Consider the following 26,607-nt stretch of genomic DNA (forward strand, 5'->3'; position numbering starts at 1 on the left):
TCCGTATCGCAGCAGCACTGGGACCTGCTCAGCTCCTCATCACATTCAGCCGGTCAGAGGATGGAGGCGAGGTGAGCACACATCTCATTGGCTCCTGCTGGTCCATTTAAAGGAATCCAACTGGTTTGTCCTTTAAGATCCTTCAGCATGTCATAGGAGGAACTTTAAACGTTCGCTATTTTCTGAAAGGGACCATAAATCTTTGAAGATCCATTTTGGAGCGTGGAGCAACGTCTTTGAGCCACTTTTATACACAGCCTACGTAAGAGAATCTCATCAGTGATCGACGATTTCAGAGCAGGCAAAGCAATATTTCTTGCCTCACTAAAATACCTGGCTATAATGCAAGAGGGATCTCAATAGGGTTACTTAAAGAGACTTTTTTTTCCAGACCCAAAAGATATGAACGATTAACACTTTTATTGATCAGCTGATCTCGTATTACTCAAGTCATGGAACAATGGGACGTTTTTTTATAAGTAGCTTCATTATATTTTACCGACGATATGGAGAGTTCGCCATGCGCTCCTTTGGGAACCGCTGCTGTAGGTAACTTTTATACCATGGATTCAGGAGGGCTTTCAACAAGTTTTAGGGCTCGTTTATCTTCTGGAACGTGATTCGAATTGAAGCTGAGGTAATTACGCAAAGGCTGCAGGATTTCTGAAGACTTCTGAAGAGGTTTTTGTCATTCATTTATCGCACGATCCGGAGCAGATCTCATCGGCTCTTATGGGAATTAAACACTCCTCCCGCTGTTTGCTCCTCAGGAGAAAAATGGCGGATTCGGAGAGCACTGAGGTAAGCGACGTGGGTTAACCGTTCAAGTTTAACGAGAAAATAAATATATTGTTATTATTTTGAATTACGAAGCCTTAGTAGATCATAGTTTGCGTTTAAAATCAACTACGTTCGAGGTATTGAGTTTTCGACGTGTTTATGTCACGAATTATATACTGAACTTTTAAGTTGGTCAACGGCATTTAACGAACTTCTACAGCTATTTTTCGCGCCTTAAATGGATGAGGTTTTTCTCGCGCAAACAATCCCTAGCACAGGTCGCCTCACTTTTTTTTTTTTTTTTTTTTTTTTTTTGTTTTGTTTTGTTTTGTTTGTTTTGTTAAGAAAACATTTTTAATAACATGTAAATCTATAATAAATAAAGTGCTAACAGACCGTATTTGTGTTTAGTCAATAACGGTGCTAACGAAAAGCGTCCAAACGCGTTCTGTTGCTATGGTTACCTTAGCAGGTGTACGAGCCTTCTGTTCTACGCTTATTTTCACAAACGTTCTGGTGAAAATAACGTGTTCGCTAACTTTTATGGTTATGAAATATTATTTAAAAACGCTGCTGTTAAATGTATTTACATATACATGACAAGTTTGTAAACCCACTCCTGTGCGAACTTTCAAGTTGGTTGCGTAATTAAAGGCTGCGTATCTGGCTAAAATTCTGGGCTATCAACCAAAAGGTTGTAGGTTCAAATTCTGCAAAGGTTAATCTATTGAGTAATTGAGTAATCTATTGAGTGATCTATTGCTCCAGAGGGACTGCTCCCGTAATAAGTGTACTGTCTATTAGACACTTTGTATAAAGGGTAAGCGAATTGACTAATTAGTGATTGATTCGTAATTAGTGTCTTGAGCAAAGCTGCTAATGTTCTGTGATCGTTGGGTTAGGGGTTGCGGAGTCTGGTCGCTGTCCTTGGTGCTGCACCTGCGACGGGGAGAACAGCTGTTTTAGAAAAAGAGCTTATTTTCACTATATATATATATATATATATATATATATATATATATTTATATTTATATTTATATATATATCTAAGTTTTTCAGGACGATGTCAAAAATATATATATATATATATATATATATATATTTGACATTGTCCTGAAAAACTTGTCTTTAATATAAGTCAATATTAAAATATTTTAAATATATTGTAAACTTAGTATAAATAAACCTTGAAAGCACAAATGAAAAAGGTGGGGAAAATACAATAATAATTAAAAAAAAAAAAAAATAATTAACATGCACAAGATCTTGTACTGATATGTAAATGTGGCAACTTGAACTAACCTGACATAACTTTTGGTTAAAAATTACCTTGATTATATAGCTAAACTTTGTTTGAACGTATGTGACCCTGGACCACAAAATCAGTCGTAAGTAGCACTGGTATATTTGTAGAAATATCCAACAATTCATTGTATTGGTCAAAAATTATTGATTTTTCTTTTATGGCAAAATCATTAGGATATTAAGTGAAGATCATGTTCCATGAAGATATTTTGTAAATTTCTTACCATAGATATATCAAAACGTACTTTTTGATTAGTAATATGCATTGCTAAGAAGTTCACTTGGACAATTTTAAAGGTGATTTTTCTCAATATTTAGATTTTTTTGCACCCTCAGATTCCAGATTTTCAAATAGTTGTATCTTGGCTAAATATTGTCCTATCTTAACAAACCATATTCATTTATTCAGCTCAAATGATGTATAAATCTAAATTTCAAAAAATTGACCCTCATGACCAGGGTCCAGGGTCACATATCCTATTGTCGAATACTCATTGATGCCCTTATTTAAGACAGTTTGACTTCAGAAATCAGCATAAGCTGGTTGGCTGGTGTTAGCTGGTCAGCAGGCTGGTTTTAGAGGGGTTTTGGCCACTTCCTTAGCTGGTCAGGCTGGACTTAGCTGGTCAGGCTGGGAGACCAGCTGGAACAACCAGCTAAAACCAGCTTGACCAGCCTAGCCAAGCTGAGAGACCAGCTAAAACCAGCTAAGACGAGCCAACCAGCGGTGTTTTTTCCAAAAGCATCATTGGCTAACTATGGTCACGAGTTCCATTGAACTCTGTTGGTAATGACCTGAACTTGCAACTATAATTGTTTTGGGAAACGCACCCCAGTTTAGGCTGGTTTTAGGTACTAAAATATATTTATAAGATATCAATATGCACATTTATAAAAGTGCACCTTTTTAAAAGGTCCCACCCCAGTGGAAGTTAAAGATAGCCACATGCTTAAATATAAAGCATTTACATAACTGCACTTGTATTATTGACTTAAAACCTTGTTTCTGAGATCACAAGCACTATGTGATAACTTTGGAATCACTTTGCATTGTCGTATAGAGGAAGACATCTTAAAATCTTAAAATCGGAATTGGCCTTGTGCCCACACCTGAGTGTCCCATATCAGCTTGAGGCCAGAGTTTTAGTGGAGGGCAGTGAAGGCCAGTGAAGTCTGTTTATAGTAGGGCAGAAAGCTAAATATCTGAGTCATCAGGACTCTCAGGACTACCAAGGAGTGGAAACAATCATGGGACGGAAAGGTTAGTGAGGTTGCAATCCAGCGCTGCCACTGTGCAAAACACTTTGATGAATTCCAGTTTCATTAGTGGCCTTGAACTTTATGCAATCCTCAATGAGGGATTAGCAAGCTGGAATGTATTGAGCATGAAATCTAATCCATGTTCATTACAGGATGAAGAAAGGGAAGCTTTTTTTTATAAGTTCCTCAAAGTTCAGTGCAGCAGTAGGTCACCGTATAATGTCGAGGGATCTTTAAAACCCTTTGATGGATGCTGCCTGACCTCTGAAACCTCTCCCAAAATAGCAGGTACACTGAAGACTGCTTTGCACTAGGGCTGTTAGTCTGTCTGTTTTAATATTTTGCCTTGCATTTATGCATTTCGTTGTAGCCAAGAACCTCTGGTTGAGTTGACACAGAATTTCCTAGTTGACAGAATAACTGCATCTAAATGTTCTCCAATGGATATACAATTGCATGCAATTGTTTGAAAGCTTTTATACCCTTTCAAAAAAGGAGCTGTTGTGCTCTGCAAGGTCAGGAGCTTACAGTTGTGGTTCTTGCTTGAGAAACCACCACTTAGCTCTGAAATGCACACTGGCAGTTGGAGCTTTATTACACAATGCCCAGCCAAAGCAAGAGAGGGCTGCCCATAAATCTGCAAAATTCATAAGAGCTGTTCTGAACACATTAATGATTTAGATATGCATTATGCAATGCAAAACAACTCTTAAGGTGTTTCCTGTCATAAACTAACACTAGAAAAATGCTGGCAGTTCTATTTGTGAAGGTTCCCAAGAGCAGCTATTTTTCCTCTCACACATCAATCTAGATATGCCACGAAAAAACTATTATAGTTCTCAAGAGCATGGTTGAAAGGTGGAGTGTTGCCGAAATGTACCATTTGTTGAGGTTAAAAATAGAATACGAATGAGATTTGTTAGCTGACTGGAAGGGGCAAGGACATGTGTTCCCCCTCCTATCATTCTAATAGATGCAATCCGAACACCTTTATGCCTCTTGATACAGCTGCTCTTCCCCTCTGCTGACACTCATTATTTTAAATCCCCTGAGCCGAGAGGCTGCACACACACATACACACCCACAAGCAAATATAGGTACGCTTATGCAAATACAAAAAAAGGGACACATATCTTCACTATCACAATATTGCAATATGAGATATATTAGATATTAGGGCCAAAGATTAAATTTTGTGCTTCAATATGACAAAAAATTATTAGGGGTTTTGAAACCAACTCCAGGACCCTTTTTAAAGAAAAAGAAAAGAGAAAGTATTATAAAATGTATTATTTTATTATATATGAAACATAGCAAATATTTTATGCATGTCAAAGCTTTCAGTGGCTCTAATGACAGTTTCATACCCGTTTGTTGTCTGTAATGTGCGACAACAGTTCATTAGTATTTTCTCTGCGAGGTAGAGGAAGAGCCAAGCTTCTCTGCAGGATGTAGATGTGCTAATCAGAGTCCGAGAGGCTCACCATATGCAATGCTTGTCTTAAGTCGTTTCCACGCCAGTCTAACTGTCCTGTGCTCCCTTTGCTCATAGGGCACAAACTGCCTCTGCCAGATCTGAGAATTGTAAGAGACAAATGCTAGAGGACAGTTTTTAAAGAGCACTGAATATAGTGAGACTGTTCAGTGTGCTTTTTGAAGGGTGATATCATTAACAACACTCCAGGTCATGTTTCAAAACAAAATAAAATAAAATAAAATAAAATAAAATAATACTAAAATGACAATACAACAAAAATATATACTGTAATATAACAAAACAACAAAAATATATACCGTAATATAACAAACAATGGTAACACTTTACAATAAGGTGTCGTTTGTTAACATAAGTTATTTCTATTAACTAACATTAACGAACGATGAACAATACATTTATTACACTATATATTCATCTTTGTTAATATTAATTAAAAAAATACAGTCATCCATTGTTTGTTCATGTTAATTCACAGAGCATTAACTATATGTTAACAAACACAACTTGTGAACTAAGATTAATAAGTACTGTAGAAGTGTTCTTAATTCTTAGTCCGTTAATGTAGTTAACTAATGTTAACTAATGAACCTTATTGCAAATTGTTACCCAAATAATCTATAAACACCTTACATTTATATAATACAGTCACTCTGATAAGCATTCGAACACTTGTTATTGAATGTTATTGCATCAGAAACACGTCAAACGAAATAGCATATGAAAAAAAGCATGTTAGACCTTTTCTTAGTTTCATATGAACTTAATATGAACTTGAAATTCTGAGAAAAATAGTCAGAATTACGAGATATATTAAAAATTATTTCTTTTTTCTCGCAAAGTTTGCATTACACATTTTTGTTTTGTTTCTACCATGAAATAAAAAATGTAAAAAATAAATAAATAAATAACAAGTACAAAAATACAGTCTTGTGAGATATAAAATCTTATTATTAAGAATCTAATTACAAGGAAAAAAGTCTAAATTGTGAGGTAAAATGTAATAATTTTCTTTATTTTTTTATTCCATGGTGGAAACAGGTTTTCATAATAATTTAATTTAAACTATTAAATATATATATATATATATATATATATATATTATTTTTTTTATTAATTTATGTATTTATTTTGCATTATAACCGTACATATTTCTTAGTTCAATGTTTACATTTTAAGGATGGTTTACACATAAACAATTTTTTTTTTGGGTGCTACTGTATTGTTGTCATTATTCTTTCACATTATCATACCAACATCTTCTTTTTTGTTTATTTTGCGGTGAATAAATTAGCATTTCTTTATTAGATTCATCTGTTGAACTTCTCTTTTCCTCCCTTTTAGCAACAGCCCCTGAGTGCCGCCCCATCCCAGTCGGTCCAGCCATCTCCTCTGCCCAAACCAGTGTCATCAGTCCATCATGCCCAGCGTCCCACACACCCATCCCACGCGCCTCACACCCCTCACTCAGCCAGCTTACCCAGCTGCCCAGGCAGAGGAAAAATGGCCAAGTTCCTCAACCCCGACGAAATGACCTCAAGGGATTACTATTTTGATTCGTACGCTCACTTCGGCATTCATGAGGTACGAGCACATCAGAGCAGCAGATGCTTGCATTTAACAGCGATGCTGATACATGTGATGTAGGATATAAGTACTCGTGGTAATCGACATCAGTCATGTTGATTTATCCCGGGTGTTATGTATAATGCAGAGTATGCAGAGAAATGGAGCAGGAGAGAGACGGGGTGGGGGGTGTCATTGAATTATAGGATGAGAGAGCGCGGAGAACAGGAGGTTCAGGCGAGACCTGCAAGATTAATTTTGTTCAGACTCATTTTTAGTATATAGGTCAGATCTTTTTCCCTTCCCTCATCTCAGTGTGACAGAGGAGTGCATCCAAAAAGCAGCATAGATGGGAGCAGACATGCTGTAGAGGTGACAGTGAGTTTTTCATGTTCGCACAGGTTGTAAGAGATCCGTGTAGTAGAATCTTGTTTTTGGTTTGTACAGTATTGCTAATAATATCCACAGCTGTGAATGAATATCTTATTAAAGTACCATGTAGTAGTACTCCAAAGTATTACAAAATAAGAATCTTGACCAAAAAACCAAGACAATATCATGTTGCTTTGTTAGTATAGGTATTTTTTAACACACCTATAATGTCTAAATTGTTGGTTTTATTGATTAGATTTAATTATCACATTCCATATATACCCAGTATAGGCTGACAAAGTCAAAAGTTTACATATACCTTGCAGAATCTGCAAAATGTTAATTATTTTACCAAAATAAGAGAGATTATACAATATGCATGATATTTTTTATTTAGTACTGACCTGAATAAGATATATCTCAGATAAAATACATTTACATATAATCCACAAGAGAAAATAATAGCTGAATTTATAAAAATGAACCTGTTCAAAAGTTTACATACACTTAATTTTTAATACTGTTTTGTTACCTGAATGATCCACAGCTTTTTTTTTTTATAGTGATAGTTGTTCAAGAATCCCTTGTTTGTCCTGAACAGTTAAACTGCCTGCTGTTCTTCAGAAAAATCTTTCAGGTCCCACAAATTCTGTGGTTTTTCAGCATTTTGTGTAACTGAACCCTTTCCAGCATTGACTGTATGATTTTGAGATCCATCTTTTCAAAGACTCACTGATGCTTCAGAAGGAAAAATGACACATTAAGAGCTGGAGGGTGAAAACTTTTGAACAGAACGAAGATGTGTACATTTTTCTTATTTTGCCTGAATTTCATTTTTATTTTTTCATTTAGTACTGCCCTTCAGAAGCTACAGATCTTACTTACATGTTTTCCAGAAGACAATATAAGTGAAAATTTATCCTGATCTTCAAATTCAAAAAGTTAATGCATTGGGTTTACTTCTGGAGCATCAGTGAGCGTTTGAACCTTCTGTAATAGTTGCATATGAGCCCCTCAGTTGTCCTCAGTGTAAAAAGATGGACCTCAAAATCATACAGTCATTGCTGGAAAGGGTTCAAATACACAAAAACGCTGAAAAACCAAAGAATTTGTGGGATCTGAAAGACTTTTCCGAAGAAAAGCGGGCAGTTTAACTGTTCAGGACAAACAAGGGACTCATGAACAGCTTTCACTAAACAAAAAAAAACAAAAAACACAGATGTAGATCATTCAGATAAAATGTTTTATAGTACCTTTATAGTATTTTTTAAATATTCATAGTTTTTTATTATTATTTATTAGGCATATATTGCTAAAATTAAAGGTATATTAATGTAATACAGCTAGAAAGTAAGATACAAGTCTTGTAATGTGAATTTTAAAACAGTATAGCAGACTACATAAAATACATATAAATATCAGTTGCCAATCTATATCTCCTAATACTATGTCCTAGTAAGAACATATTTACTGGTTATGTTGATAATTTAAAGTTCTGTGTATCAAATAAAAAAAAATCAAGGCTTTAAACATCTTTAAAACTCCTATTATTATAGTTTGTTGGCTGTGTTTTAAAACTGAGTAATACATAAGATATACCAAGATATGTCTGTGTCCAAAAAAATAATACCTTGGTACATTTTTGCTTAAGGGTAAAGACTAAATAATTCATTGGGTGCGTTTCAATATTTTATATACCCTTTACAAAAGCAAGACAGCAACGCAACTGAGCGGTAGTTGTGTTACTGTCTATGCAGGGTCAGAAAGCTCTTGGATTTCATCAAAAATACCTTCATTTATGTTCCAAAGATCAACAAAGTTCTTACAGGTTTGGAACGAGATGAGAATGAGTAGTTAATGACAGAATTTTCATTTTTGAGTGAACTATCCCTTTAATAAACAGCAAATTAGGAGCTTATTTAGGAAAAGTTAATAGTGAGAATTGAACCTTAAAATAAAGTGTGACCATGTGTTTGCATATCTGTGTGTTAATGTACAGGAAATGCTAAAGGATGAAGTGAGAACGTTGACATACAGAAACTCCATGTACCATAACAAACACATCTTCAAGGACAAGATCGTGCTGGACGTGGGGAGTGGTACTGGCATCCTCTCCATGTTTGCTGCCAAGGCCGGAGCCAAGCACGTGTATGGGGTAAGAGGGCGGCCCTCCTTATGCCTAAAACCGCATGAGCCTGTAGCCTCCTACCCTGCTGGAACGATTCGCACAGCTCAAAATAGCATCATGTGTGGCAGTCGCACCAAGAGCTTTTGAAGGTGCAAACGAATAATCCTCTTTTGTAGGGAAATATGATGACATATTACCACCTACTTATTTCATAAGGATACTAAATATAAGTTCAAAGCAGTTCAAAAAAAGAAAATCACCTGGTTAAAGGCCATAACAACATATATGTTATTCTAGTCTTTTTATATACACGTTTTTGTATTTCTTCCGTAAGAGCGGACGCAGCCATTTGTAAATGTTATGGGTCTAACTTCCGGTCTCATCTGCTTCCAGCTATTTTTAGCTGTACAAAACTGCTTGTTTTGCTGCTTGATATTGCAAATTGGTGTGTCTTACTTTTAATTATTTTAATGTATTATCTTAATTATGAACACACTGGTTTGTAATGCAAACGGTTTTAGCGTTTACTGCATGTTGTTATTCTTCTCGTCATTTCCTATAGCGGCTAATGAACCGGAAGTCTTGCCCATAGGCTTACATCTGCATTGAAGAAAAAGGTGGATAGATACACATTGTAACTCATTAATTATTCATTATATATTCATTCGCTCATTATATATCAGCCAATATTAGATAATTAATTTTGCATGCTAATTTTCTCATTTTTACATTTACTTTTGCTGGCATAATACTCCATTAAAGTTAATTTTTACATTACTTCAAGGAGATTTACAGTAAAATCAATAGTATAAATAGTTTATTTTGGTATACGTACAGTATATATTTATACATGCATGTAATCGGACTATCATACCAGCACTATACCATAACACCATCATAGTACTTTTTTATAAGGGGCCCCTTCTGTTTTTCTGTCTTGCAATTCCCCCGATTTCATTCCATTTCTCTTTCTCACTTCCTGTCCATTCAGAACTCTCCCTCTCAATGCATTCCTCCCCAGTGGTTAGTGAAGGTTCTTAGCGGGCAGCCTTTATTGGCCGTGCTGATATATCAGGCTCTAACACACTACATTGTGAGGCTGTGGTAATTGGCTCTTCGGATAAATCTGAGAAAGAGACAGTGGAAAAAGCAGTAAAGGTCAGAAAGGCCACATTAACCATGTGGTGCTTGTTTTGCACTTTCGCTTTGAGAACTAAAGCCAAAGCTTGTTAAGCCAAGTTAGAGTACGTAGAGAGAGAGAAACTCTTGATTTTATGTGTCCTGGAAACCTCTTGGGACAGAATGTTCTGAGAGCTTTTCTCGGTTTTCAGAAGAGAGCGAACTACCTCGGGAAGCCGAGCCGCGTGCGGGTGTCTGTCTGAGCCGTGGTCTCTGCTGTAATTGAGCTGATATGATTTGCACCTCGCTGCTCTTATCCAGTTGCACCGTGATAATGAACAATCTCTGAATGGCTCCATCATATTTAAATGCCAGAGAGCGAAAACTCTCCTCAGTGTCTGTGTTACAGTTCTCATCACAAACTCAAAAATACCACTTGCTTGAAATTGCAATGTACAGTAGAATATAAGCAATTACATTCTCTGAGGAAAATGTGAGTGATGTTTGCCAGTGCAAAATGTTCTACCACAGTACTCTGGCCTTTCTTTCTTCAGGTGAAAGGAAATTAAGGTTTGTAAGGAAGACATTCCAGGATTTTTCTCCATATAGGGGACTTCAATGGGAGCCAACAGGTTAAAGGTTTAAATTGCAGCTTCAATGCAGGTTTAAAGGGCTCTACACAATTCCAGACGAGGAATAAGACGAGGAATCTTATGTAGTGAAACAATACTTTTTAACCACAAATGCTCGTCTTGCATTAGCTCGACTTTGCGCATTACATAGTCACGTTGGAAAGGCCATTTACAAAAAAAGGTAAAACAAAAATGTCAGACGATTTTGAAGATGGAGGAGAAATTGAGATGGAGCTTTTCACTCTACCCTAACTTTTTAAACCAGAGTACACAGACGAAGAACTAACCGTGCGTGACCTTTCCAGTCTGATTACGTAATGCGTGAAGTCAGAACTAGTGCATTTTATGAGCATTTGTGGATAAGAAGTATATACTTTTTTTTTTTTTTTAGAAAATAACCCATTGTTTCACTACATAATACCCTTATTCCTCAGCTGGGATCATGTAGAGCCCTTTGAAGCTGCAATTAGGACCTTCAACCCGTTGGATACCACTGAAGTCCAGAGAAAGAACCTGAAATGTTCTCCTCAAAAACCTTAATTTCTTTTTGACTAAAAGACATGAATATCTTGGATGACAAGATATGGGGTGAGTAAATTATCAGAAAATTTTTATTCTGGAAGTGAACTAATCCTTCAGTAATTCTTTATCATAATCAAAAACATGCAATGTAAAAAAAATAGCGGAAATAGTTTAACAGTTTACTGTGTAGTTATTCTTGTTATTTATCAGTGGCTAATGAATTTGAAGTCTCGCACATTTCACAGGAAATATCTTATAGCACTGAAAAGTTAGGTGAATATATGGTTCTTGTTTGTTCTTTATTGTAAGTCTTCAGGATTTTTTTTGTCCAGTTTACAGTATGTTAGACAAAAAGCACATGTTTATAGCTCTTTAGAATAATAATACATTATAAAAACAACATCTGTAGAAAAAGTAAAATGTACTGGTAATTTTCTGCCAGGACATTATCCATTGATTACGGACATTTTCTTTAACCCAAAAGTATGGGAAATAGTGTATTTTAAGTCCTACTAATAAATACCATGTTAATTAACAATTTATATTATTTAAATATGTTTATTTTATAAAAATACTTTTAAACTGAGTAGTTATGTTATGTTTTAAAAAATTTTATTTAGAATTAATATTACATTTTGTATGACTTATGTAAAAATTGAGTATGATGTTAGGAAAGCCAAAATCATGGGTTCAGTTTATAAACTGATAAAATGTATGCTATAAAATGCAATATAACCTGCTTCGGATAACAGTGCCAAATTCATACATGTAAATATAAAATATTCAAGACCCACTATAGCTCTTGACTTTATGGATGTCAGTGAGGCTTAAAACTAGATAATTATTGCTTTCATATGTAACATGCACATATAACGGTTGCAAATTAATCACAAATTAATTTTGACTCATTGCTTTGCAAAAAAAAAAAAAAAAATTACATTATTGTAAAACACAAGATGTGTATAAGACTTACAATTTTGTGCTTTTATTACTCGTCTGTATAAAAATGCATGGTATTTTGAAATGCAATGTTTAGCAATTGTTTAGCAGTTTTTAATTGCTGTTTTAGATGGATGAACTCCTGGTTTTGTGTTACCAGCATATATTTTTCGTATATAACAGCCACTTTGTACACACACCATTCAAAACTTGCTTAATTTATTTTCATAAAATTGTCATGAGAATATTGACAAACTTATGAGAACATGAGAACTTGAGACACAGTAAGTTTAACATGAAATATGCTTGAATGAGAAACCTGATACAATAGTGTTGAATCATAATGAATTGTTTAAATAAAGTGAACATCAAAAAAATCATTTTGAGCATGTTAACATAATTCTGCCATCTTAAGCTGTTTTCGAAACAGTATCTACAGTATTTTAACATTTACCCTGATGCAGAGTCATAGTCTTACATTGAAAGTGCATTACTGTGATTTTATGTGAAAACGTACAGTATTGAACCAGGAAAAGTGCATTTGTGCTTAGCAAAAAATTTCTGAATGAACATATAAAGCATGCTAGCAGCTGCTGAATTACTAAAATTGATATTTCCATCAGATAACTCAAACTGTGATTGAAAAAATGAGATAAAATCATCATATTTAAAGTTGCCTTGTTTGCAAAGTTCTGCCCTTGATCTCTGTTTACCGCATCTCAGACCCAGGCACTTTCCTCTCGCCTTGATCATATACATCAAGCACTTTTCTTCTGCAAATGGAAATGTGCTGACTGTGTTAAGGGCTTCTCTGATTACTTTAAAACTCAATGCTGACCCACTGCAGTACGTGAAACTTTTCCAGAAACAGGTGGGCCTGCCATGTAGGAGAAAGCGACGGCTCCGATTATTTGTCCGTTGAAGCGATGCTGACTGACTCCATGTGCTACACTTGAGTTGACGGCGATGGCTATGGACACTAACGATGGCTGGGAAAACACAAGGGACGTCACGAGGCAGAGGATTCTGTGCTGTCTGGAATCAGCCTCTCACTTATACAGCTGACGGCTTCCTACTTAATCTCTCCTCTTCCCTTTAGCCTCGGGCCACTGACAGACCCGTTACTCTGTGTGCTCGTTTACGTATATTTCTGTCTGACAACGGGACAGGAATCTGGACTGTTTGTGAATACTAAATAGGGCTCTTTGGGTGGCTGGAGGCTGATCAGAGGAACATGTCTAATGGGCAGGACTGTAGGTTGCAAGAATCAGAAGGCCTCAGTGTTGAGAGACTGTAAGGGGAAGGACAACGTCTGTGTAACAGATCAAAAACAAGATACGTTATTGTTCAAAAGTTCGGAGTCTGTACGATTTTTTATTTTTATTCATCGGGGATTCAAATCAGATTAATCAATTTCAGTCTTATAAGGCTAGAGAAGATCTAACAGAATTAACCAACTAGAAAGTTTAAATCCTCATATTGCTCTGTTTTTTTCCCCCCTCAGATTGAATGCTCAAGCATATCAGAATACTCCGAGAAAATCATCAAGGCCAATCATCTGGACAGTGGTAAGCAGATTTGATGTGTGTAGATATTGCATGAGTGTGTGTTGCTGTGTAGTTGGCTTGCTTGTGTGGGTGTGTGAGAAAAACAGAATGACAAATAGGATGAGACATCGACAGGATAAAGAGTGGCTGTCGAGCATTCTTCCATTCAGCCCCCTAAATATACATAATTTAAAACCTCTGCAGTATCAGAATATTAAGAGAGAATTTAAATTGTAAATTCACTATGCTTTATAAATGGCATGTTAATCAGTATTTTTGTCTTCTTTTCCAGTAAAAATACACTTCCATTCAAAAGTTTGGGGTCATCACTATTGTCTTTTTCTTTCATGCTTACCATGGCAAAAATACAATAAAACAACACTATGTGAAATATTACAGTCGTCAATTTTAATATATTTCAAAATGTAATTTGTTCCTCTAGTTTTCAGCAGCCATTACTCCAGTCCTTAGTGTCACATTAAATCATTCTAATGCACTGATCTGTTGATCAAAAAACTCTTATCTTCATATTAATCAATATTGAAAATTGTTGTACTGCTTAATATTTTTAATCTAAAAGTTTTTGCTGTCACTTGTGACCCATTTAAAACATACTTGCTGAATAAAAATATTAATATCCTTCAAAAAACAAATAAAAACCCTTCCTAACCCCAAAACAAAATATATTACTGGATATATTAATGGTTTACTGGAAAACAAGACAAAATACAAAAATACAGTATATATGCATGATAAACTTCTTAAATGTTACTTTACTTTTTTAAAAAATGATTTAATTGAATTGGTCTAAAGTCAGAGTTGGAAACGTCTTGAAAAAAAATGTATGCAAATTGTATAATATCCAAGGTACACATTTCTAGTAATTGTGCAGTTAATTTTCATATTGTATTTTCAGAAAGTTTTGAAATTTTTGTCCTCTCCCCAAATTTGTCACTACTGAAACACAGTAATAAGAAGGGTTATATTGATCTATTAAGATTTTACTTGCATCTAGATTGTAAATATATATTTGTTTGCTCTTTTATTACCATTTTTTTCAGAGGTAAATCCATAACAATTACATTTTTAACAATATTTCAAGTGTAATTGATGAGATTTGTTGATTTTTAAATCCGTTTTTTCTTTGTAAAAGGCAAAAAGTTGATCATACTGATTTTTGACAAAACATCCCATGTTTCAGTGACCACATTCTCGGTAGTGTCAGTGAAGCTTTGGTAGTGACCACATCACATTACAGAATATTAACTCAGATACTAAAACACTAAACATACTAAAATACAAAAAAAAATTGCATAACTGTACTAAAATTTTGTTTATTTCCCCCAAATATGAAGATTTTGTTACTTTTTGTCACTACTGAAACAATGATGACATGTTTCGTAGTGACAGTTCTATGGGATAACACCTAAAAAACAAAGATGTCACTACAGAAACTCCACCAAATGTTTTGGTACTGACAATTTTAGATACTTTTGAAGATGCTAATCAGCACATGGTTGGTTAGCTAGCACAGTTCTGAACAGTGGTATACATATAAAAACTAAATGTTAAGGAATAACTCCCAAAAAAGTGTGCTGACGTTAAACTTAAAGTTACACACAGATTTTTTCAGACTTTTGAACACATTTACCTCAAAATGATGATGTACTCACACCTTATAGCTATGAGAGAGGGGTAAACAGGAATATTTCCTGATCATAAACTTATGGGTTTAGTTAAAATCAGTATCGACCACTAGACTAAAACATACACTGTTTCAGTAGTGACATGAAAAATGCAGGACACATTTTTTACATAAAATTTCATAATTTACAAAGAAAATATAGAATATATATTTTTTAAACTTCACTTGTTAAAAGAATCAAACAGATACTTATAAAAACAACTATGGAAAAAAATACAAAAATTAGTTCAAGATCATTTTCATAAGTTGAAATTTAGGGGTTAGGGTTCAGGACTGCCACCTCCCAATTAAAAGTACCCAATAAATGATGATTTTATATTTATTAGGGTTACTAATATTTTAAATATTATTGTTGGTTTCAATAGATAATATAAGGATCTTAATAAACATCTGAGATTTGAATACTTAAATGCTTTTTAGATGTGTTTCTTGGTTGTGGGACAGAAGTTTGCACCAATTCTGTAGAATGGCCCAAGAGGGAAAAAAAAATTTCAGTGTGATTACTCAAAGTCGTGAAAACATGTCAAAGGTCAAATTAAACATTTCCCGTTCATGTTTTCAGTTAGCCTTTGGTTAGCAAGCAAACAGCACATTGCCAATAGTTTAAGGCTCTTTCTATTAGTTAGAACAAGTCATGACTATAACATGATGCTCCATTTTCAATCAGGCATTAGACCACTGCGGTATCCTTTCTTGAGAGTTCAACAAAAGCTGATGCTGCAATCTTAGCTGGAGTCTCTCTCGCATGCACGCACGGTTTGACCCACATCTTTTAACTGGCCTTAAAAATTCAAAGAGTAGAAAGGATCTGTCAAGTGTCTCTGTGGCCTTATTTGTCTGTGTTCCAGTTATAACCATCTTTAAAGGGAAAGTGGAAGAGACGGAGCTACCGGTAGACCAGGTGGATATTATCATCTCAGAGTGGATGGGTTATTGCCTTTTTTATGAGTCCATGCTCAACACGGTCATCTACGCCAGGGATAAATGGCTGGTCAGTGTTTATGTGTGTGTTTGATAGTACAGAAAGCACTTGTGTACTGTATATACAGCCAGTGTTCCAACAGAATGAACAAACACTCTGTGTTCTTCATCTTTAGAAACCTGGAGGTCTGATGTTTCCAGACAGGGCTGCTCTATATGTGGTGGCCATTGAAGACAGACAGTACAAGGACTTCAAGATTCACTGTGAGTCCAAAACATGGACACACAAACATCTCATATTCTTCAAGGGGGTTTCATCTATCCAAATATAGCCATGTTTCGTACAATCGTACGTTTTTAGCGTATCTTTTAGTTTAAAATCCTATGTGAAAAACATTCTGTTTGAGCAGGGTGGGAGAACGTTTATGGTTTTGACATGACCTGCATCAGGAACGTAGCAATGAAAGAGCCACTGGTGGACATCGTGGACTCCAAACAAGTGGTATCCAACGCCTGCCTGATCAAGGTCAGCCATTACACTTCACAGAAATCACATATGCTCGTGTTTCACACCACGTGTGCGGTAGACGAGAAGATCAAGTGAGATCCACAGAGAATACAGCAGCATTAGTATGTAACTGATCATTAGCTGTATCACTCAGTGTGACAGTTACATAATGATCCGTTGAAATGCAATTTCATTTCATTATAAACCAAAGGAGAAGGTGCTGATGAGATGATTATTGGTTGAATCGGATTCATCAAGCCTGGAAAGTTTATGGCTCCACAGATGGACTGTGAAATGCATCTGCTAACCTCTCATTTTAACTGCTCAAGGATAATATGAAAGAAATATATTTGAAACAAAAGGCATTTCAGCGTTTACAGATATGAATTTAGTAGCTCTGTCACAACTAATCCAATTTAAAACTTTTGTGTAAATCAGAGCTGGAAAACAATTTATGGAAGCCTGTTTCTGCCACTGAATAAAACATCAAAAAAGGTAACGGCAACTTTTTAATCTTACAATTCGGACTTTTCTTCTAGCAATTGCAAGTTTCCATCTTGCAATTATGACTTTTTTTTCTCAGAATTGTGAGATATACACTCTTAATTGCAAATTATAAAGTCAGAATCGTGAGATACAAATTCGCGATTCTGAAAAATTAGGTTAGAATTGCGTGATGCGAACAAGCAGTTGCGAGTTATGCAAGATATATACCCACGATTCTGACTTTTTTCTCAGAATTGCGAGATTATATGTTACAGTTGTGACTTTTTAACACGCAATTGCGAGTTATTAAGTCAGAATTGAAAGATATAAACTTGCAGTTCTGAGAAAAAAAATCAGAATTGTGAGTTTATATCTTGCATTATCAATATCTTTATACCTTTTCCCTCAAAACTGGACTTTATAACTCGCAATTGCAAGTCTATAGCTTGCAATATCTCTCAGAATTGCGAGAAATAAACTTGCAATTTCAAGAAAAAAAGTCAGAATTGCGAGATACAAAAAAGATACAAAAAAGTTCATATCTCTCAATTGTGAGTTTATATCTTGCAATTCTGCATTTATTTTTTCAGAATGGCGACTTTATTTCTCAAAATTGCGAGTTTATATCTCACAATTATGAGGAAAAAAAAAACAAAATGGCAAGAAATAAACTCGCAATTGTGAGAAAAAATCTGATTTGCAAGTTATCTCGGAATTGTTACTTTATCTCTTGCAATGAGTTTATATCATGCAATTTTTAGAAAAAAAAGTCAGCATTGTGACTTTGACTTTATGTCTCAGAATTTATGACTCAGAATTACGACTTTAAAATTCAGAGTTTTTCGCAATCGCGAAAAAAAGTCAGAATTGCAATATACAAACTTGCAATTGCATGAAAAAAAATCTAAATTGCGAGTTTTCATCCAACATTTTTTTAATTTCTCGCAACTGTGAGTTTACATCATGCAGTTTTAATATCAACATAATATCAAACCAAAATGTACAATCAAATAATGCTAGCCTTGTCTCAAAACTACTAGCAATTACCAGCAAAAAAGGATGCACCAATATAAAAAAATCTGATTAATTAATTTTTCACTACATTATAACATATGGAATCAATGAAAAAGATTATATTAATTTACAAATGTTATGTTTCTTTTATAAAAGATATTAATGGTTTATTTAAAGACTAAATTATTATTTATTTAATAATATATATTACTTTTATATTACTATATACACACTTTTGCTGTCTTTCCTTAAAATAAGAGAAATTTCAAATCTAATTGGATGACATTTATGCATTTTTAAGTGCCATTTCATTGGCCATATACCATTTGAAGCTGTTCCTTTTTCTACTGATGTCCTGAACTGACCTTAGAGGAAATTATATCTTGATATTTCGGCCTATTCTACTCCAGACTTTCTTTAAAGTCTCTATAAAGTAACTTATTTTAAAGATTAGATCTGCCAAATGAAGCAGAGCTGGGACATAATGGATGAAAGCACTTAAATTAAGTGGTGAATAGAAGTGTGACACACACACACACACTATTGGTTTGTTTGATATAGTGATTAATGCCCCATTTCAAACTTTCATCTTTATAATTTAATCGAAAGTAGATCGGACACGTTTATAAATGGGAGACTTGATGTCTAATGGAAGTGAGAGGAATATACAACCACAGAGAAAGAGAAAAAGGTTTTAAACTTAAATAACAGTTTCCTGTTGTTGTTCAGGTAAATATATCAGTGGTGGAGGCAGGGCTCAGTTTACTGTCGGGAAATGATGGAGTCTGAAACAGCTGTCTGAACGTACTGATCCAAGAGCAGTAATAACATCCTAACATGATTACTGAAATGCTAGCAGTACAGTATGACATTTCAGAAAAAAAGAAAGAAACTTTGCTGAAAATGTACCTACCCTCAAGCCATCCAAGATGTAAATGAGTTTGATTCACAATTGGAACAGATTTGGAGAAATTTTGGATTACTGCAGTGAATGGGTGCTGTCAGAAAGAGATTCCAAACAGCTGATAAAAACAATCAACAATTAATCCACATGACTTCAGTCCATCAATTAGCCTTCTGTAAAGTAATAAGCTGTGTTTATTTTATGTTTTTCACTTCAAACCATTGTTTCCAGCTAAAATCCAGTGATAAAGACCTCTTGTCTGAATCAGAAGAGAAATAGGCACAGATAACCACTGTTTGTAAGCGAAAACAGTCCAGAATAGTTCTAAACAAACATATCAGTGGATGTTGATGTGAGAGGGCAACAGGGGATGGACTTTTCCACTGGAGGAAAATTCACATTTATTTTGGCTAGAAGCAATGGTTTAAAGTTAAAATGCCTCTTGGATATAACTTGGATGACCTTAGGGTCAGTACATTTTCAGCAATTTTTCATTGTTGGCTAAACTATTCCTTTAAAGGAAACCCAACTGAGAATGTCATTAAATTCCTTAGACCATGAAATAGCAACTTTTCTTTTTATCAATCTTTTCTCAGGAAGTGGATATTTATACAGTGAAGCCAGAGGAACTATCCTTCACCTCCTCCTTCTGTCTGCAGATCCAGAGGAATGATTATGTCCACGCTCTGGTCACCTACTTCAATATCGAATTCACCAAGTGTCATAAAAAGACTGGCTTCTCTACAGGTGTCCTGTTTTAAAACCTCTATGTTCTGCATCATGGGGCACAGTGGTGTATGTGAATGTGTACTTTGTGGTCGATGTCTGCCCTCTAGTGGCTCAGATTTGACATAGGACTTCCAAAGACATTACATTCAACCAAAACAGCCGCCAAGAATAAGGTAAAAAGATTTCTAAAATGAAAACCAGCTACATAAAAAGCACATAAACTACCTCACATGTAAAACTGGAGTCTATACTTAAAAAATTGGCTTACTTCTAGAATAATAATTTCCTGATAATTTACTCACCCCCATGTCATCCAAGAGGTTCTTGTCTTTCTTTCTTCAGTCAAAAAGAAATAAAGGTTTTTGAGGAAAACATTCCAGGATTTTTCTCCATATAGTGGACTTTAATGGAGACTAACGGGTTGAAGGTCCAAATTGCAGTTTCAGCGCAGCTTCAAAGGGCTCTACACGATCCCAGCCGAGGAATAAGTGTCTTATCTGGCGAAACAATCTGTCAAAAAAAGTAATTTATATACTCTTTAACCACAAATGCTCATCTTGCACTAGCTCCACTTCACGCGTAATTACGTAATCACGCAAGTGTGATGTAGGCGGAAGCACCGACCCAGTGTTTATAAAGCGACAATGCAAAGAAAGCCCTTTACAAAAAAAGGTAAAACAATGATGTTGGACAGTTTTGAGGTTGGAGGAGAAAATGAAATGGAATTTTCACCTTCCTTACCTTTTTGAACCAAAGTACAAAGACAAAGAACCAACTGCATGTGACTTTTCCAACGTGATTACGCAATGCGTGAAGACGTGCATGCGCATTGCAGAGCTAGTGCAAGACAAGCATTTGTGGTTATGCTTTGTTTTTTGTTTTTAAGAAAATGACCAATTGTTGAACTAAATAAGACCCTTATTCCTTGGCTGGGATCGTGTAGAGCTTTTTGAAGCTGCATTGAAACTACTATTTGGACCTTGATCCCCGTTAAAGTTCACTATAGAGTATTTTCACAACGCGCCAACAATTTGCCATATTGGCAGGACTGATCATACACAATGCCATGGAACCGAATAAAACTCGTATATTTTGCTGATTATTACTACTGAAAATAGTCAATTATTGTCATGTTTTGGGCTATACTAATCGGTCAGACCAGTAAAAACCTTTAAAGTACTACAGGCTTACAAAAGTTTTAACAAATTAAGGAGAAAAGTGCAAAAAAGATGAGGAACAAAATGCGTTTGTAGCTGGCCAAACTGAACTAGGATTTCCAGGGCAATTATCTTGACAACATTTGTGTTTGTTCTTATCACTTCCGGTCAGGTAGGTTAAATATTAGAGTAATATCTTAAAAAAATACTGCTTGTACATATCTTTTTCACCTATCAACTTTAGTTTGTCAAAATACTGCACCCTTTCCTGCTTACTAAGTCCTTCTCTATATGATTTAGCAGGTTCCACACGTTTTTCCCACATTTTAGACAGCATAAATTAGAACAACGTAGTACATTAACCCTGCAATCCATGTTGTTGTTCATATCCAAGTATCGCCGATATGGCAGCGCATCCGGGTAACTGACCAAATGGTGACATAACTGCAAACCCTCTATATGGAGAAAACTCCTGGAATGTTTTCCTATCAGGAATTTTTTATTCTGGAAGTGAACTAATTCTTTAACATGAAGCATTTACTGAGTTTGCTCATTAATAGGCCTATTAATTACGTTCCACGACGTTTGCCAGATAGGATCCCTGGTGAAAAAACCAGCATATGCTGGTAGGTATGTTTTGATGCTGGAATGCTGGTTAGGTAGGTTTTGAAGCTGGTTTAAGCTGGTCCTTTGCTGGTTTTTGCTGGTCATGTTGCTGGTCAAGGACCAGCATAAACCAGCAAAAGACCAGCTTAAACCAGCATCAAAACCTACCTAACCAGCATCCCAGCATCAAAACATACCTACCAGCATATGCTGGTTTTTTCACCAGGGATAACACTTATGTCACACGTGATCTAGTTCTATTCATAAAACGCGATGTTAAACGCAGTTTGTGTATGAGGTTATATTAGGGAGTTTATATGTGTTGTCATGTACCTACTTTGAAGCTGACATGACGATGGTGCTCTTGTTCTTGTTTAGTTAAATTCAGTTTAACACAATGGCGAGTAGCGGCCTCTGTTGGTTATGTCTGACTGCTGTGGTTTTTACTGTTTTTTTTTTCTTCTGTTGATGTATTGTATAGTCGAGAGCACCTGATTCATGGATGTTAAAATTGCAGTGTTGTAAGGTGCTGTGTGATTCCCAGACACATTGATCTGAGGGCTCTGTTAACTTCTATTGACCTTTGAGGTTTGGCGTATTGCCAGTCAGCACTGTTTCCTCATGGGTGGAAGCACAAGTGATCTTTCCTTGGCAAGAAAACTAACACTCAGACACAAACTTAATAGTCCTTACTGCACACACACATAACGTTTGCATCTTATTTGTCAGCGGTCTTGAAATAAATACAGGCTTACAGAGGTTTATGTCTGGGAAAGCTTGAAAATCTGAATTTGTGAAGTGAATTTGTCAGCATTAGTATAAGATTCACTGTTGTATTTTGTTATGTTGTATAGCGTTATGTCTATTTGCAAAATAAACAGACAGGATGATAAAGATTCTGATATTTTGTAATACTGATCATACACTGCACACTGTAGTTTATCCTTCTTACTGCACGGCTGCTTATGAAATAATTATATACTTGGACATGAAATATAGATCTGGATATTTAAGTTTAAATTATATATAAGCTAAGGAGAAAGAAGGCATGGAGTGATCAGTAGAGGGCATTATATTTGACCTCCAAATCCTGCAACTGACCATCAGAATCAGGTGTTTCAGATAGCCATGTAACAGTGTGTGTTATGTGTTTAATATTTTATTGTATATATTTTCTCTTCTGTTTACTCTGCCATAGCACCAGACGCCCCATACACACACTGGAAGCAGACAGTGTTTTATCTGGAAGAATATTTGACTGTGAAAAGAGGAGAGGAGATAGTCGGCACGGTCAGCATGAAGCCAAATGAGAAGAATGCAGTAAGAAACCACCTAATTAATAATATTATGCTTTCACAACCCTATTTAATTTTATTTTATTTTAAAAAATAGTCAATTAATATAAGCATGAAAACATGTTTTCCATATTTTATATATATAAAAATATATATACTGCCATATCATAATATATACTGCCATTCAAAAGTTTTTTTTTTTAAATAAAGCCAAAAACATATTTTCCATATTTCGAAAATATATAAGTATATATAATATAAGTATAGCCAATAACATGTTTTCTGTATTTGTGAAATATATATACACTGTCATGCAAAAGTTTATTTTATTTTATTATTTTAAAAATAGTCAGTTGGTTCATATAAGTATGGCCAAAAAACATGTTTTCCATATTTTTAAAATGTATATACACTGCCGCGCAAAAGTTTATTTTATTTTATTTTATTTCATTTCATTTTATTTTATTTTATTATTTTAAAAATAGCGGGTTGGTTATATTGTTTTAAAAATTGTCAATTGGTTCCTATAACTATAGCCAAAAACATGTTTTCCATATTTTTAAGAATATATATAAACTGCCATTTAAAAGTTTATTATTTTTATTTTATTTTATTTTATTTTATTTTATTTTATTTTATTTTATTTTATTTTATTTTATTTTATTATTTTAAAACTAGTCGGTTGGTTAATGTAAGTATAGCTAAAAAATGTTTTCCTTATTTTTAAAATATACACTGCCATTCAAAAGTTTATTATTTGATTTAATTTAATTTATTACTTTAGAAACAGTCATTGGTTAATACAAGTATAGCCAAAAACATGTTTCCATGTTTGTAAATATATATATATATATATATATATATATATATATATATATATATATATATATATATATATATATATATATATATATATATATATATATGTATATATATGTATATATAAATATACAGTGCCATTCAAAAGTTTTTGGGTCTATATGTATATATATATATATATATATATATATATATATATTTGTGTGTGTGTGTGTGTGTGTGTGTGTATATTATTTATTTATTTTATAAATATTATTACCATTTAAAAAATTTATTTGTCATGTCTCAAGCTGAATTTTTTAGCAGTTTAAAAGAATAGAATTTCGAAATAGAATTTTGTTGTAATGTTATAAAAGTCTTTTAAATGCATCCTCGCAGAATAAAAGTATTACCTTCTTTCGAAAAAAAAAACATTCCCTTAAACTTTTTAATGATACTGTATAATTCAATGCAATTTTCCTATATACATATATATATATATATATATATATATATATATATATTATAATTATAATGCGATTTCACATCTCTGCTTTTTGTTTATCTATCCAGCGTGATTTGGACTTTACCTTTGAGCTGGATTTTAAAGGTCAGCTCTGTGAGGCCGCTATCGCTCACGACTACAAGATGCGTTAAGTATCCAGCAGTGGCGAGAGACGGTTTCTGACAGCACTCAGAGAAGCAGTGGCAGGGGCCGCTCCGGATCACAGCTACAGCCCCACTGCTGGGAAGAGACAGAGATGAAGAATGAGAAAGACCAGGACAGAAGTTGTTATCTCTGGGAGTCTTGCCAGTGTTTTTGGAGCGGGGTGGCACTTCTAGCAATAGCAGCCTTGCCTTCACCAACTCTAGCCTGCACTAGCGCGCCATCTCTCCGACTGTTCAGGGGCCAACTATGACAACACCCCACTGCAAACAAAAGAATGTCATGCTCTTATGAATGTTTAAGTGTTAGTTTATGATTACTTTGCATTTACATTAGGAGTGTGAGTTAAGATGTTTCATATTGAAGGTTGTGCTTCCAAAACAAAGGCATTAAGAATATTTCAATGTAACATATGATATTAAGAGAATAACTCCACTTATATAGTAATAATTCATTTAAATTTAATCAGTGCTGGACTATTTCAATGTAGTAGAGTAATCTCATAGATTTAAATCAGGTTTTGATGAAATCCGATTACACTATGAATTTAATTTTATAATATGAAGATCAGTAGGTTCTGCATCCTATTGAAAGGGTTACTTCACCCCAAAAAATGAAAACTTTGTCATTAATCACTTACCCCCATGTCGTTCCAAACCCCTAAATCCTTCGTTCGTCTTCAGAACACAATTTAAGATATTTTGGATGAAAACTGGGAGGATTTTGACTGTCCCATTGACTGCCAGGTAAATACCACTGTCAAGACCAGTGTTGGGGAAAGTTACTTTTAAAAGTAGTGCATTACAATTTTGCGTTACTCCCTGAAAAAGTAACTAATTTCGTTACTTAGTTATTCAGTCAATCATGGGACCTCCCGGTTTTCATCCAAAATATCTTAAATTGTGTTTCGAAGACGAACAAAGCTTTCACGGGTTTGGAAGGACATGGAGGTAAGCGATTAATGACAAAATATTCATTTTGGGGTGGAGTAACCCTTTATTTATATATAAAACAACATGTGAACACCGTTTCCTGAGAATGACACATCAATCATAAAAGATAAAAGATTTGGGGCAGTTATAAACCAACAAATGTTTCTTGCGTAGAGGAAAACGAATCAGAAGCGAATAATGGAAATCACGAGAGTACACAAGACTGCAATACAGTGATGTGCTGAAAATGTAAATTTGTTTTCTAGTAGCTTTATGAGACTGCAATATGTAGTGTTAGTATTATTTATGATCCTAGATGTGTGATACTTACATTTCCACTTGCATCTGCTAACTGAGCACAGAGAAAGAGAAAAAGCACATGATACATATCAACATAAAGATAGCATGAGAAATGCTGGCTCTGTCTGCGGTGAGATCTTGATGAGCTGGACTCAGATGGCACCTGCTGCTCTTCACCTGTGCTCTTATTAGAGTCTTTGCCAAGGCATGACTGGGATCGTCCCGGTCCATCTGTGACCCCTGTGCCACAGCTGATTATACTGTTCAAGTCCTCACCAAAGACATTCAGTTCACTTGCAAAGCACATTGTTCATTATGCGTTATATTTATTGTTCATAGTTTGTTTTTCTATAGGTAGTATTTATCAGATTCCTTGCTGGAATATTGTGCAATATTGGGAAGTGTGACTATCTGTATCTTTTGTGCAAAGAATGTTTTCCTCATCCAATATTGTATTTTCAACTGATAAGGTGTTTGGTATTGAAATTTGAGGTGTTGATTATTCTGCCATGATTTGAGCATCTATCAAGAAAATAGTAAACTAATTAAAGCTAAGTAAAATGTTTAGGTGTACAATAGCATGCCTTATTGAAAGCATATTTGGCTGTTTATGATGACATGTTGCTGTTGTGATAAAAACATGAAAGTGAAACAAAAAAGACTGAACATTTATGAAACGTTGGTGATGTGAGATGGTGAAGCAAATAAAAGTCATTTGTCCATTAACGTGCGGTGTAATACTTAGTGCTCTAACTGTAGTACTACTTGTAGTCCACAAGGGGGTGTAAAAAGATGATTAAAAAAATGACAAGTCTGACGTATTTAGAGTGACCATACGTCCTCTTTATGCTGGCCAGGATTTCTAAATAGTCTAAAGGGTTTTGGCTTCATTTTCCTATTTACTTCTCTACAGGGGTGAG

At 34.7% G+C, this 26,607-nt stretch overlaps 1 protein-coding gene across 2 annotated transcripts; it reads left to right on the forward strand.

Moving 5' to 3' along the window:
• LOC127180748 (protein arginine N-methyltransferase 8-B) lies at window positions 1-26,402 on the forward strand. Of its 2 annotated transcripts, none has more exons than XM_051134999.1 (10): window positions 1-801; window positions 6,185-6,424; window positions 8,778-8,933; window positions 13,623-13,686; window positions 16,219-16,361; window positions 16,468-16,555; window positions 16,702-16,817; window positions 19,863-19,950; window positions 22,894-23,015; window positions 24,362-26,402. In XM_051134999.1, the coding sequence occupies exons 1-10, from the start codon at window positions 733-735 to the stop codon at window positions 24,443-24,445; spliced, it is 1,170 nt and encodes a 389-aa protein (XP_050990956.1). In that variant the 5' UTR covers window positions 1-732; the 3' UTR covers window positions 24,446-26,402. The 2 variants fall into 2 exon arrangements, with proteins under 2 accessions (XP_050990956.1, XP_050990955.1); XM_051134998.1 differs by having other exon boundaries at window positions 2-801; window positions 19,800-19,950.
• The last annotated feature ends 205 nt before the right edge of the window (window positions 26,403-26,607 follow it).

Source organism: Labeo rohita, chromosome 18 (assembly GCF_022985175.1).
Source record: "Labeo rohita strain BAU-BD-2019 chromosome 18, IGBB_LRoh.1.0, whole genome shotgun sequence".
Lineage (NCBI taxonomy): Eukaryota > Metazoa > Chordata > Actinopteri > Cypriniformes > Cyprinidae > Labeo > Labeo rohita.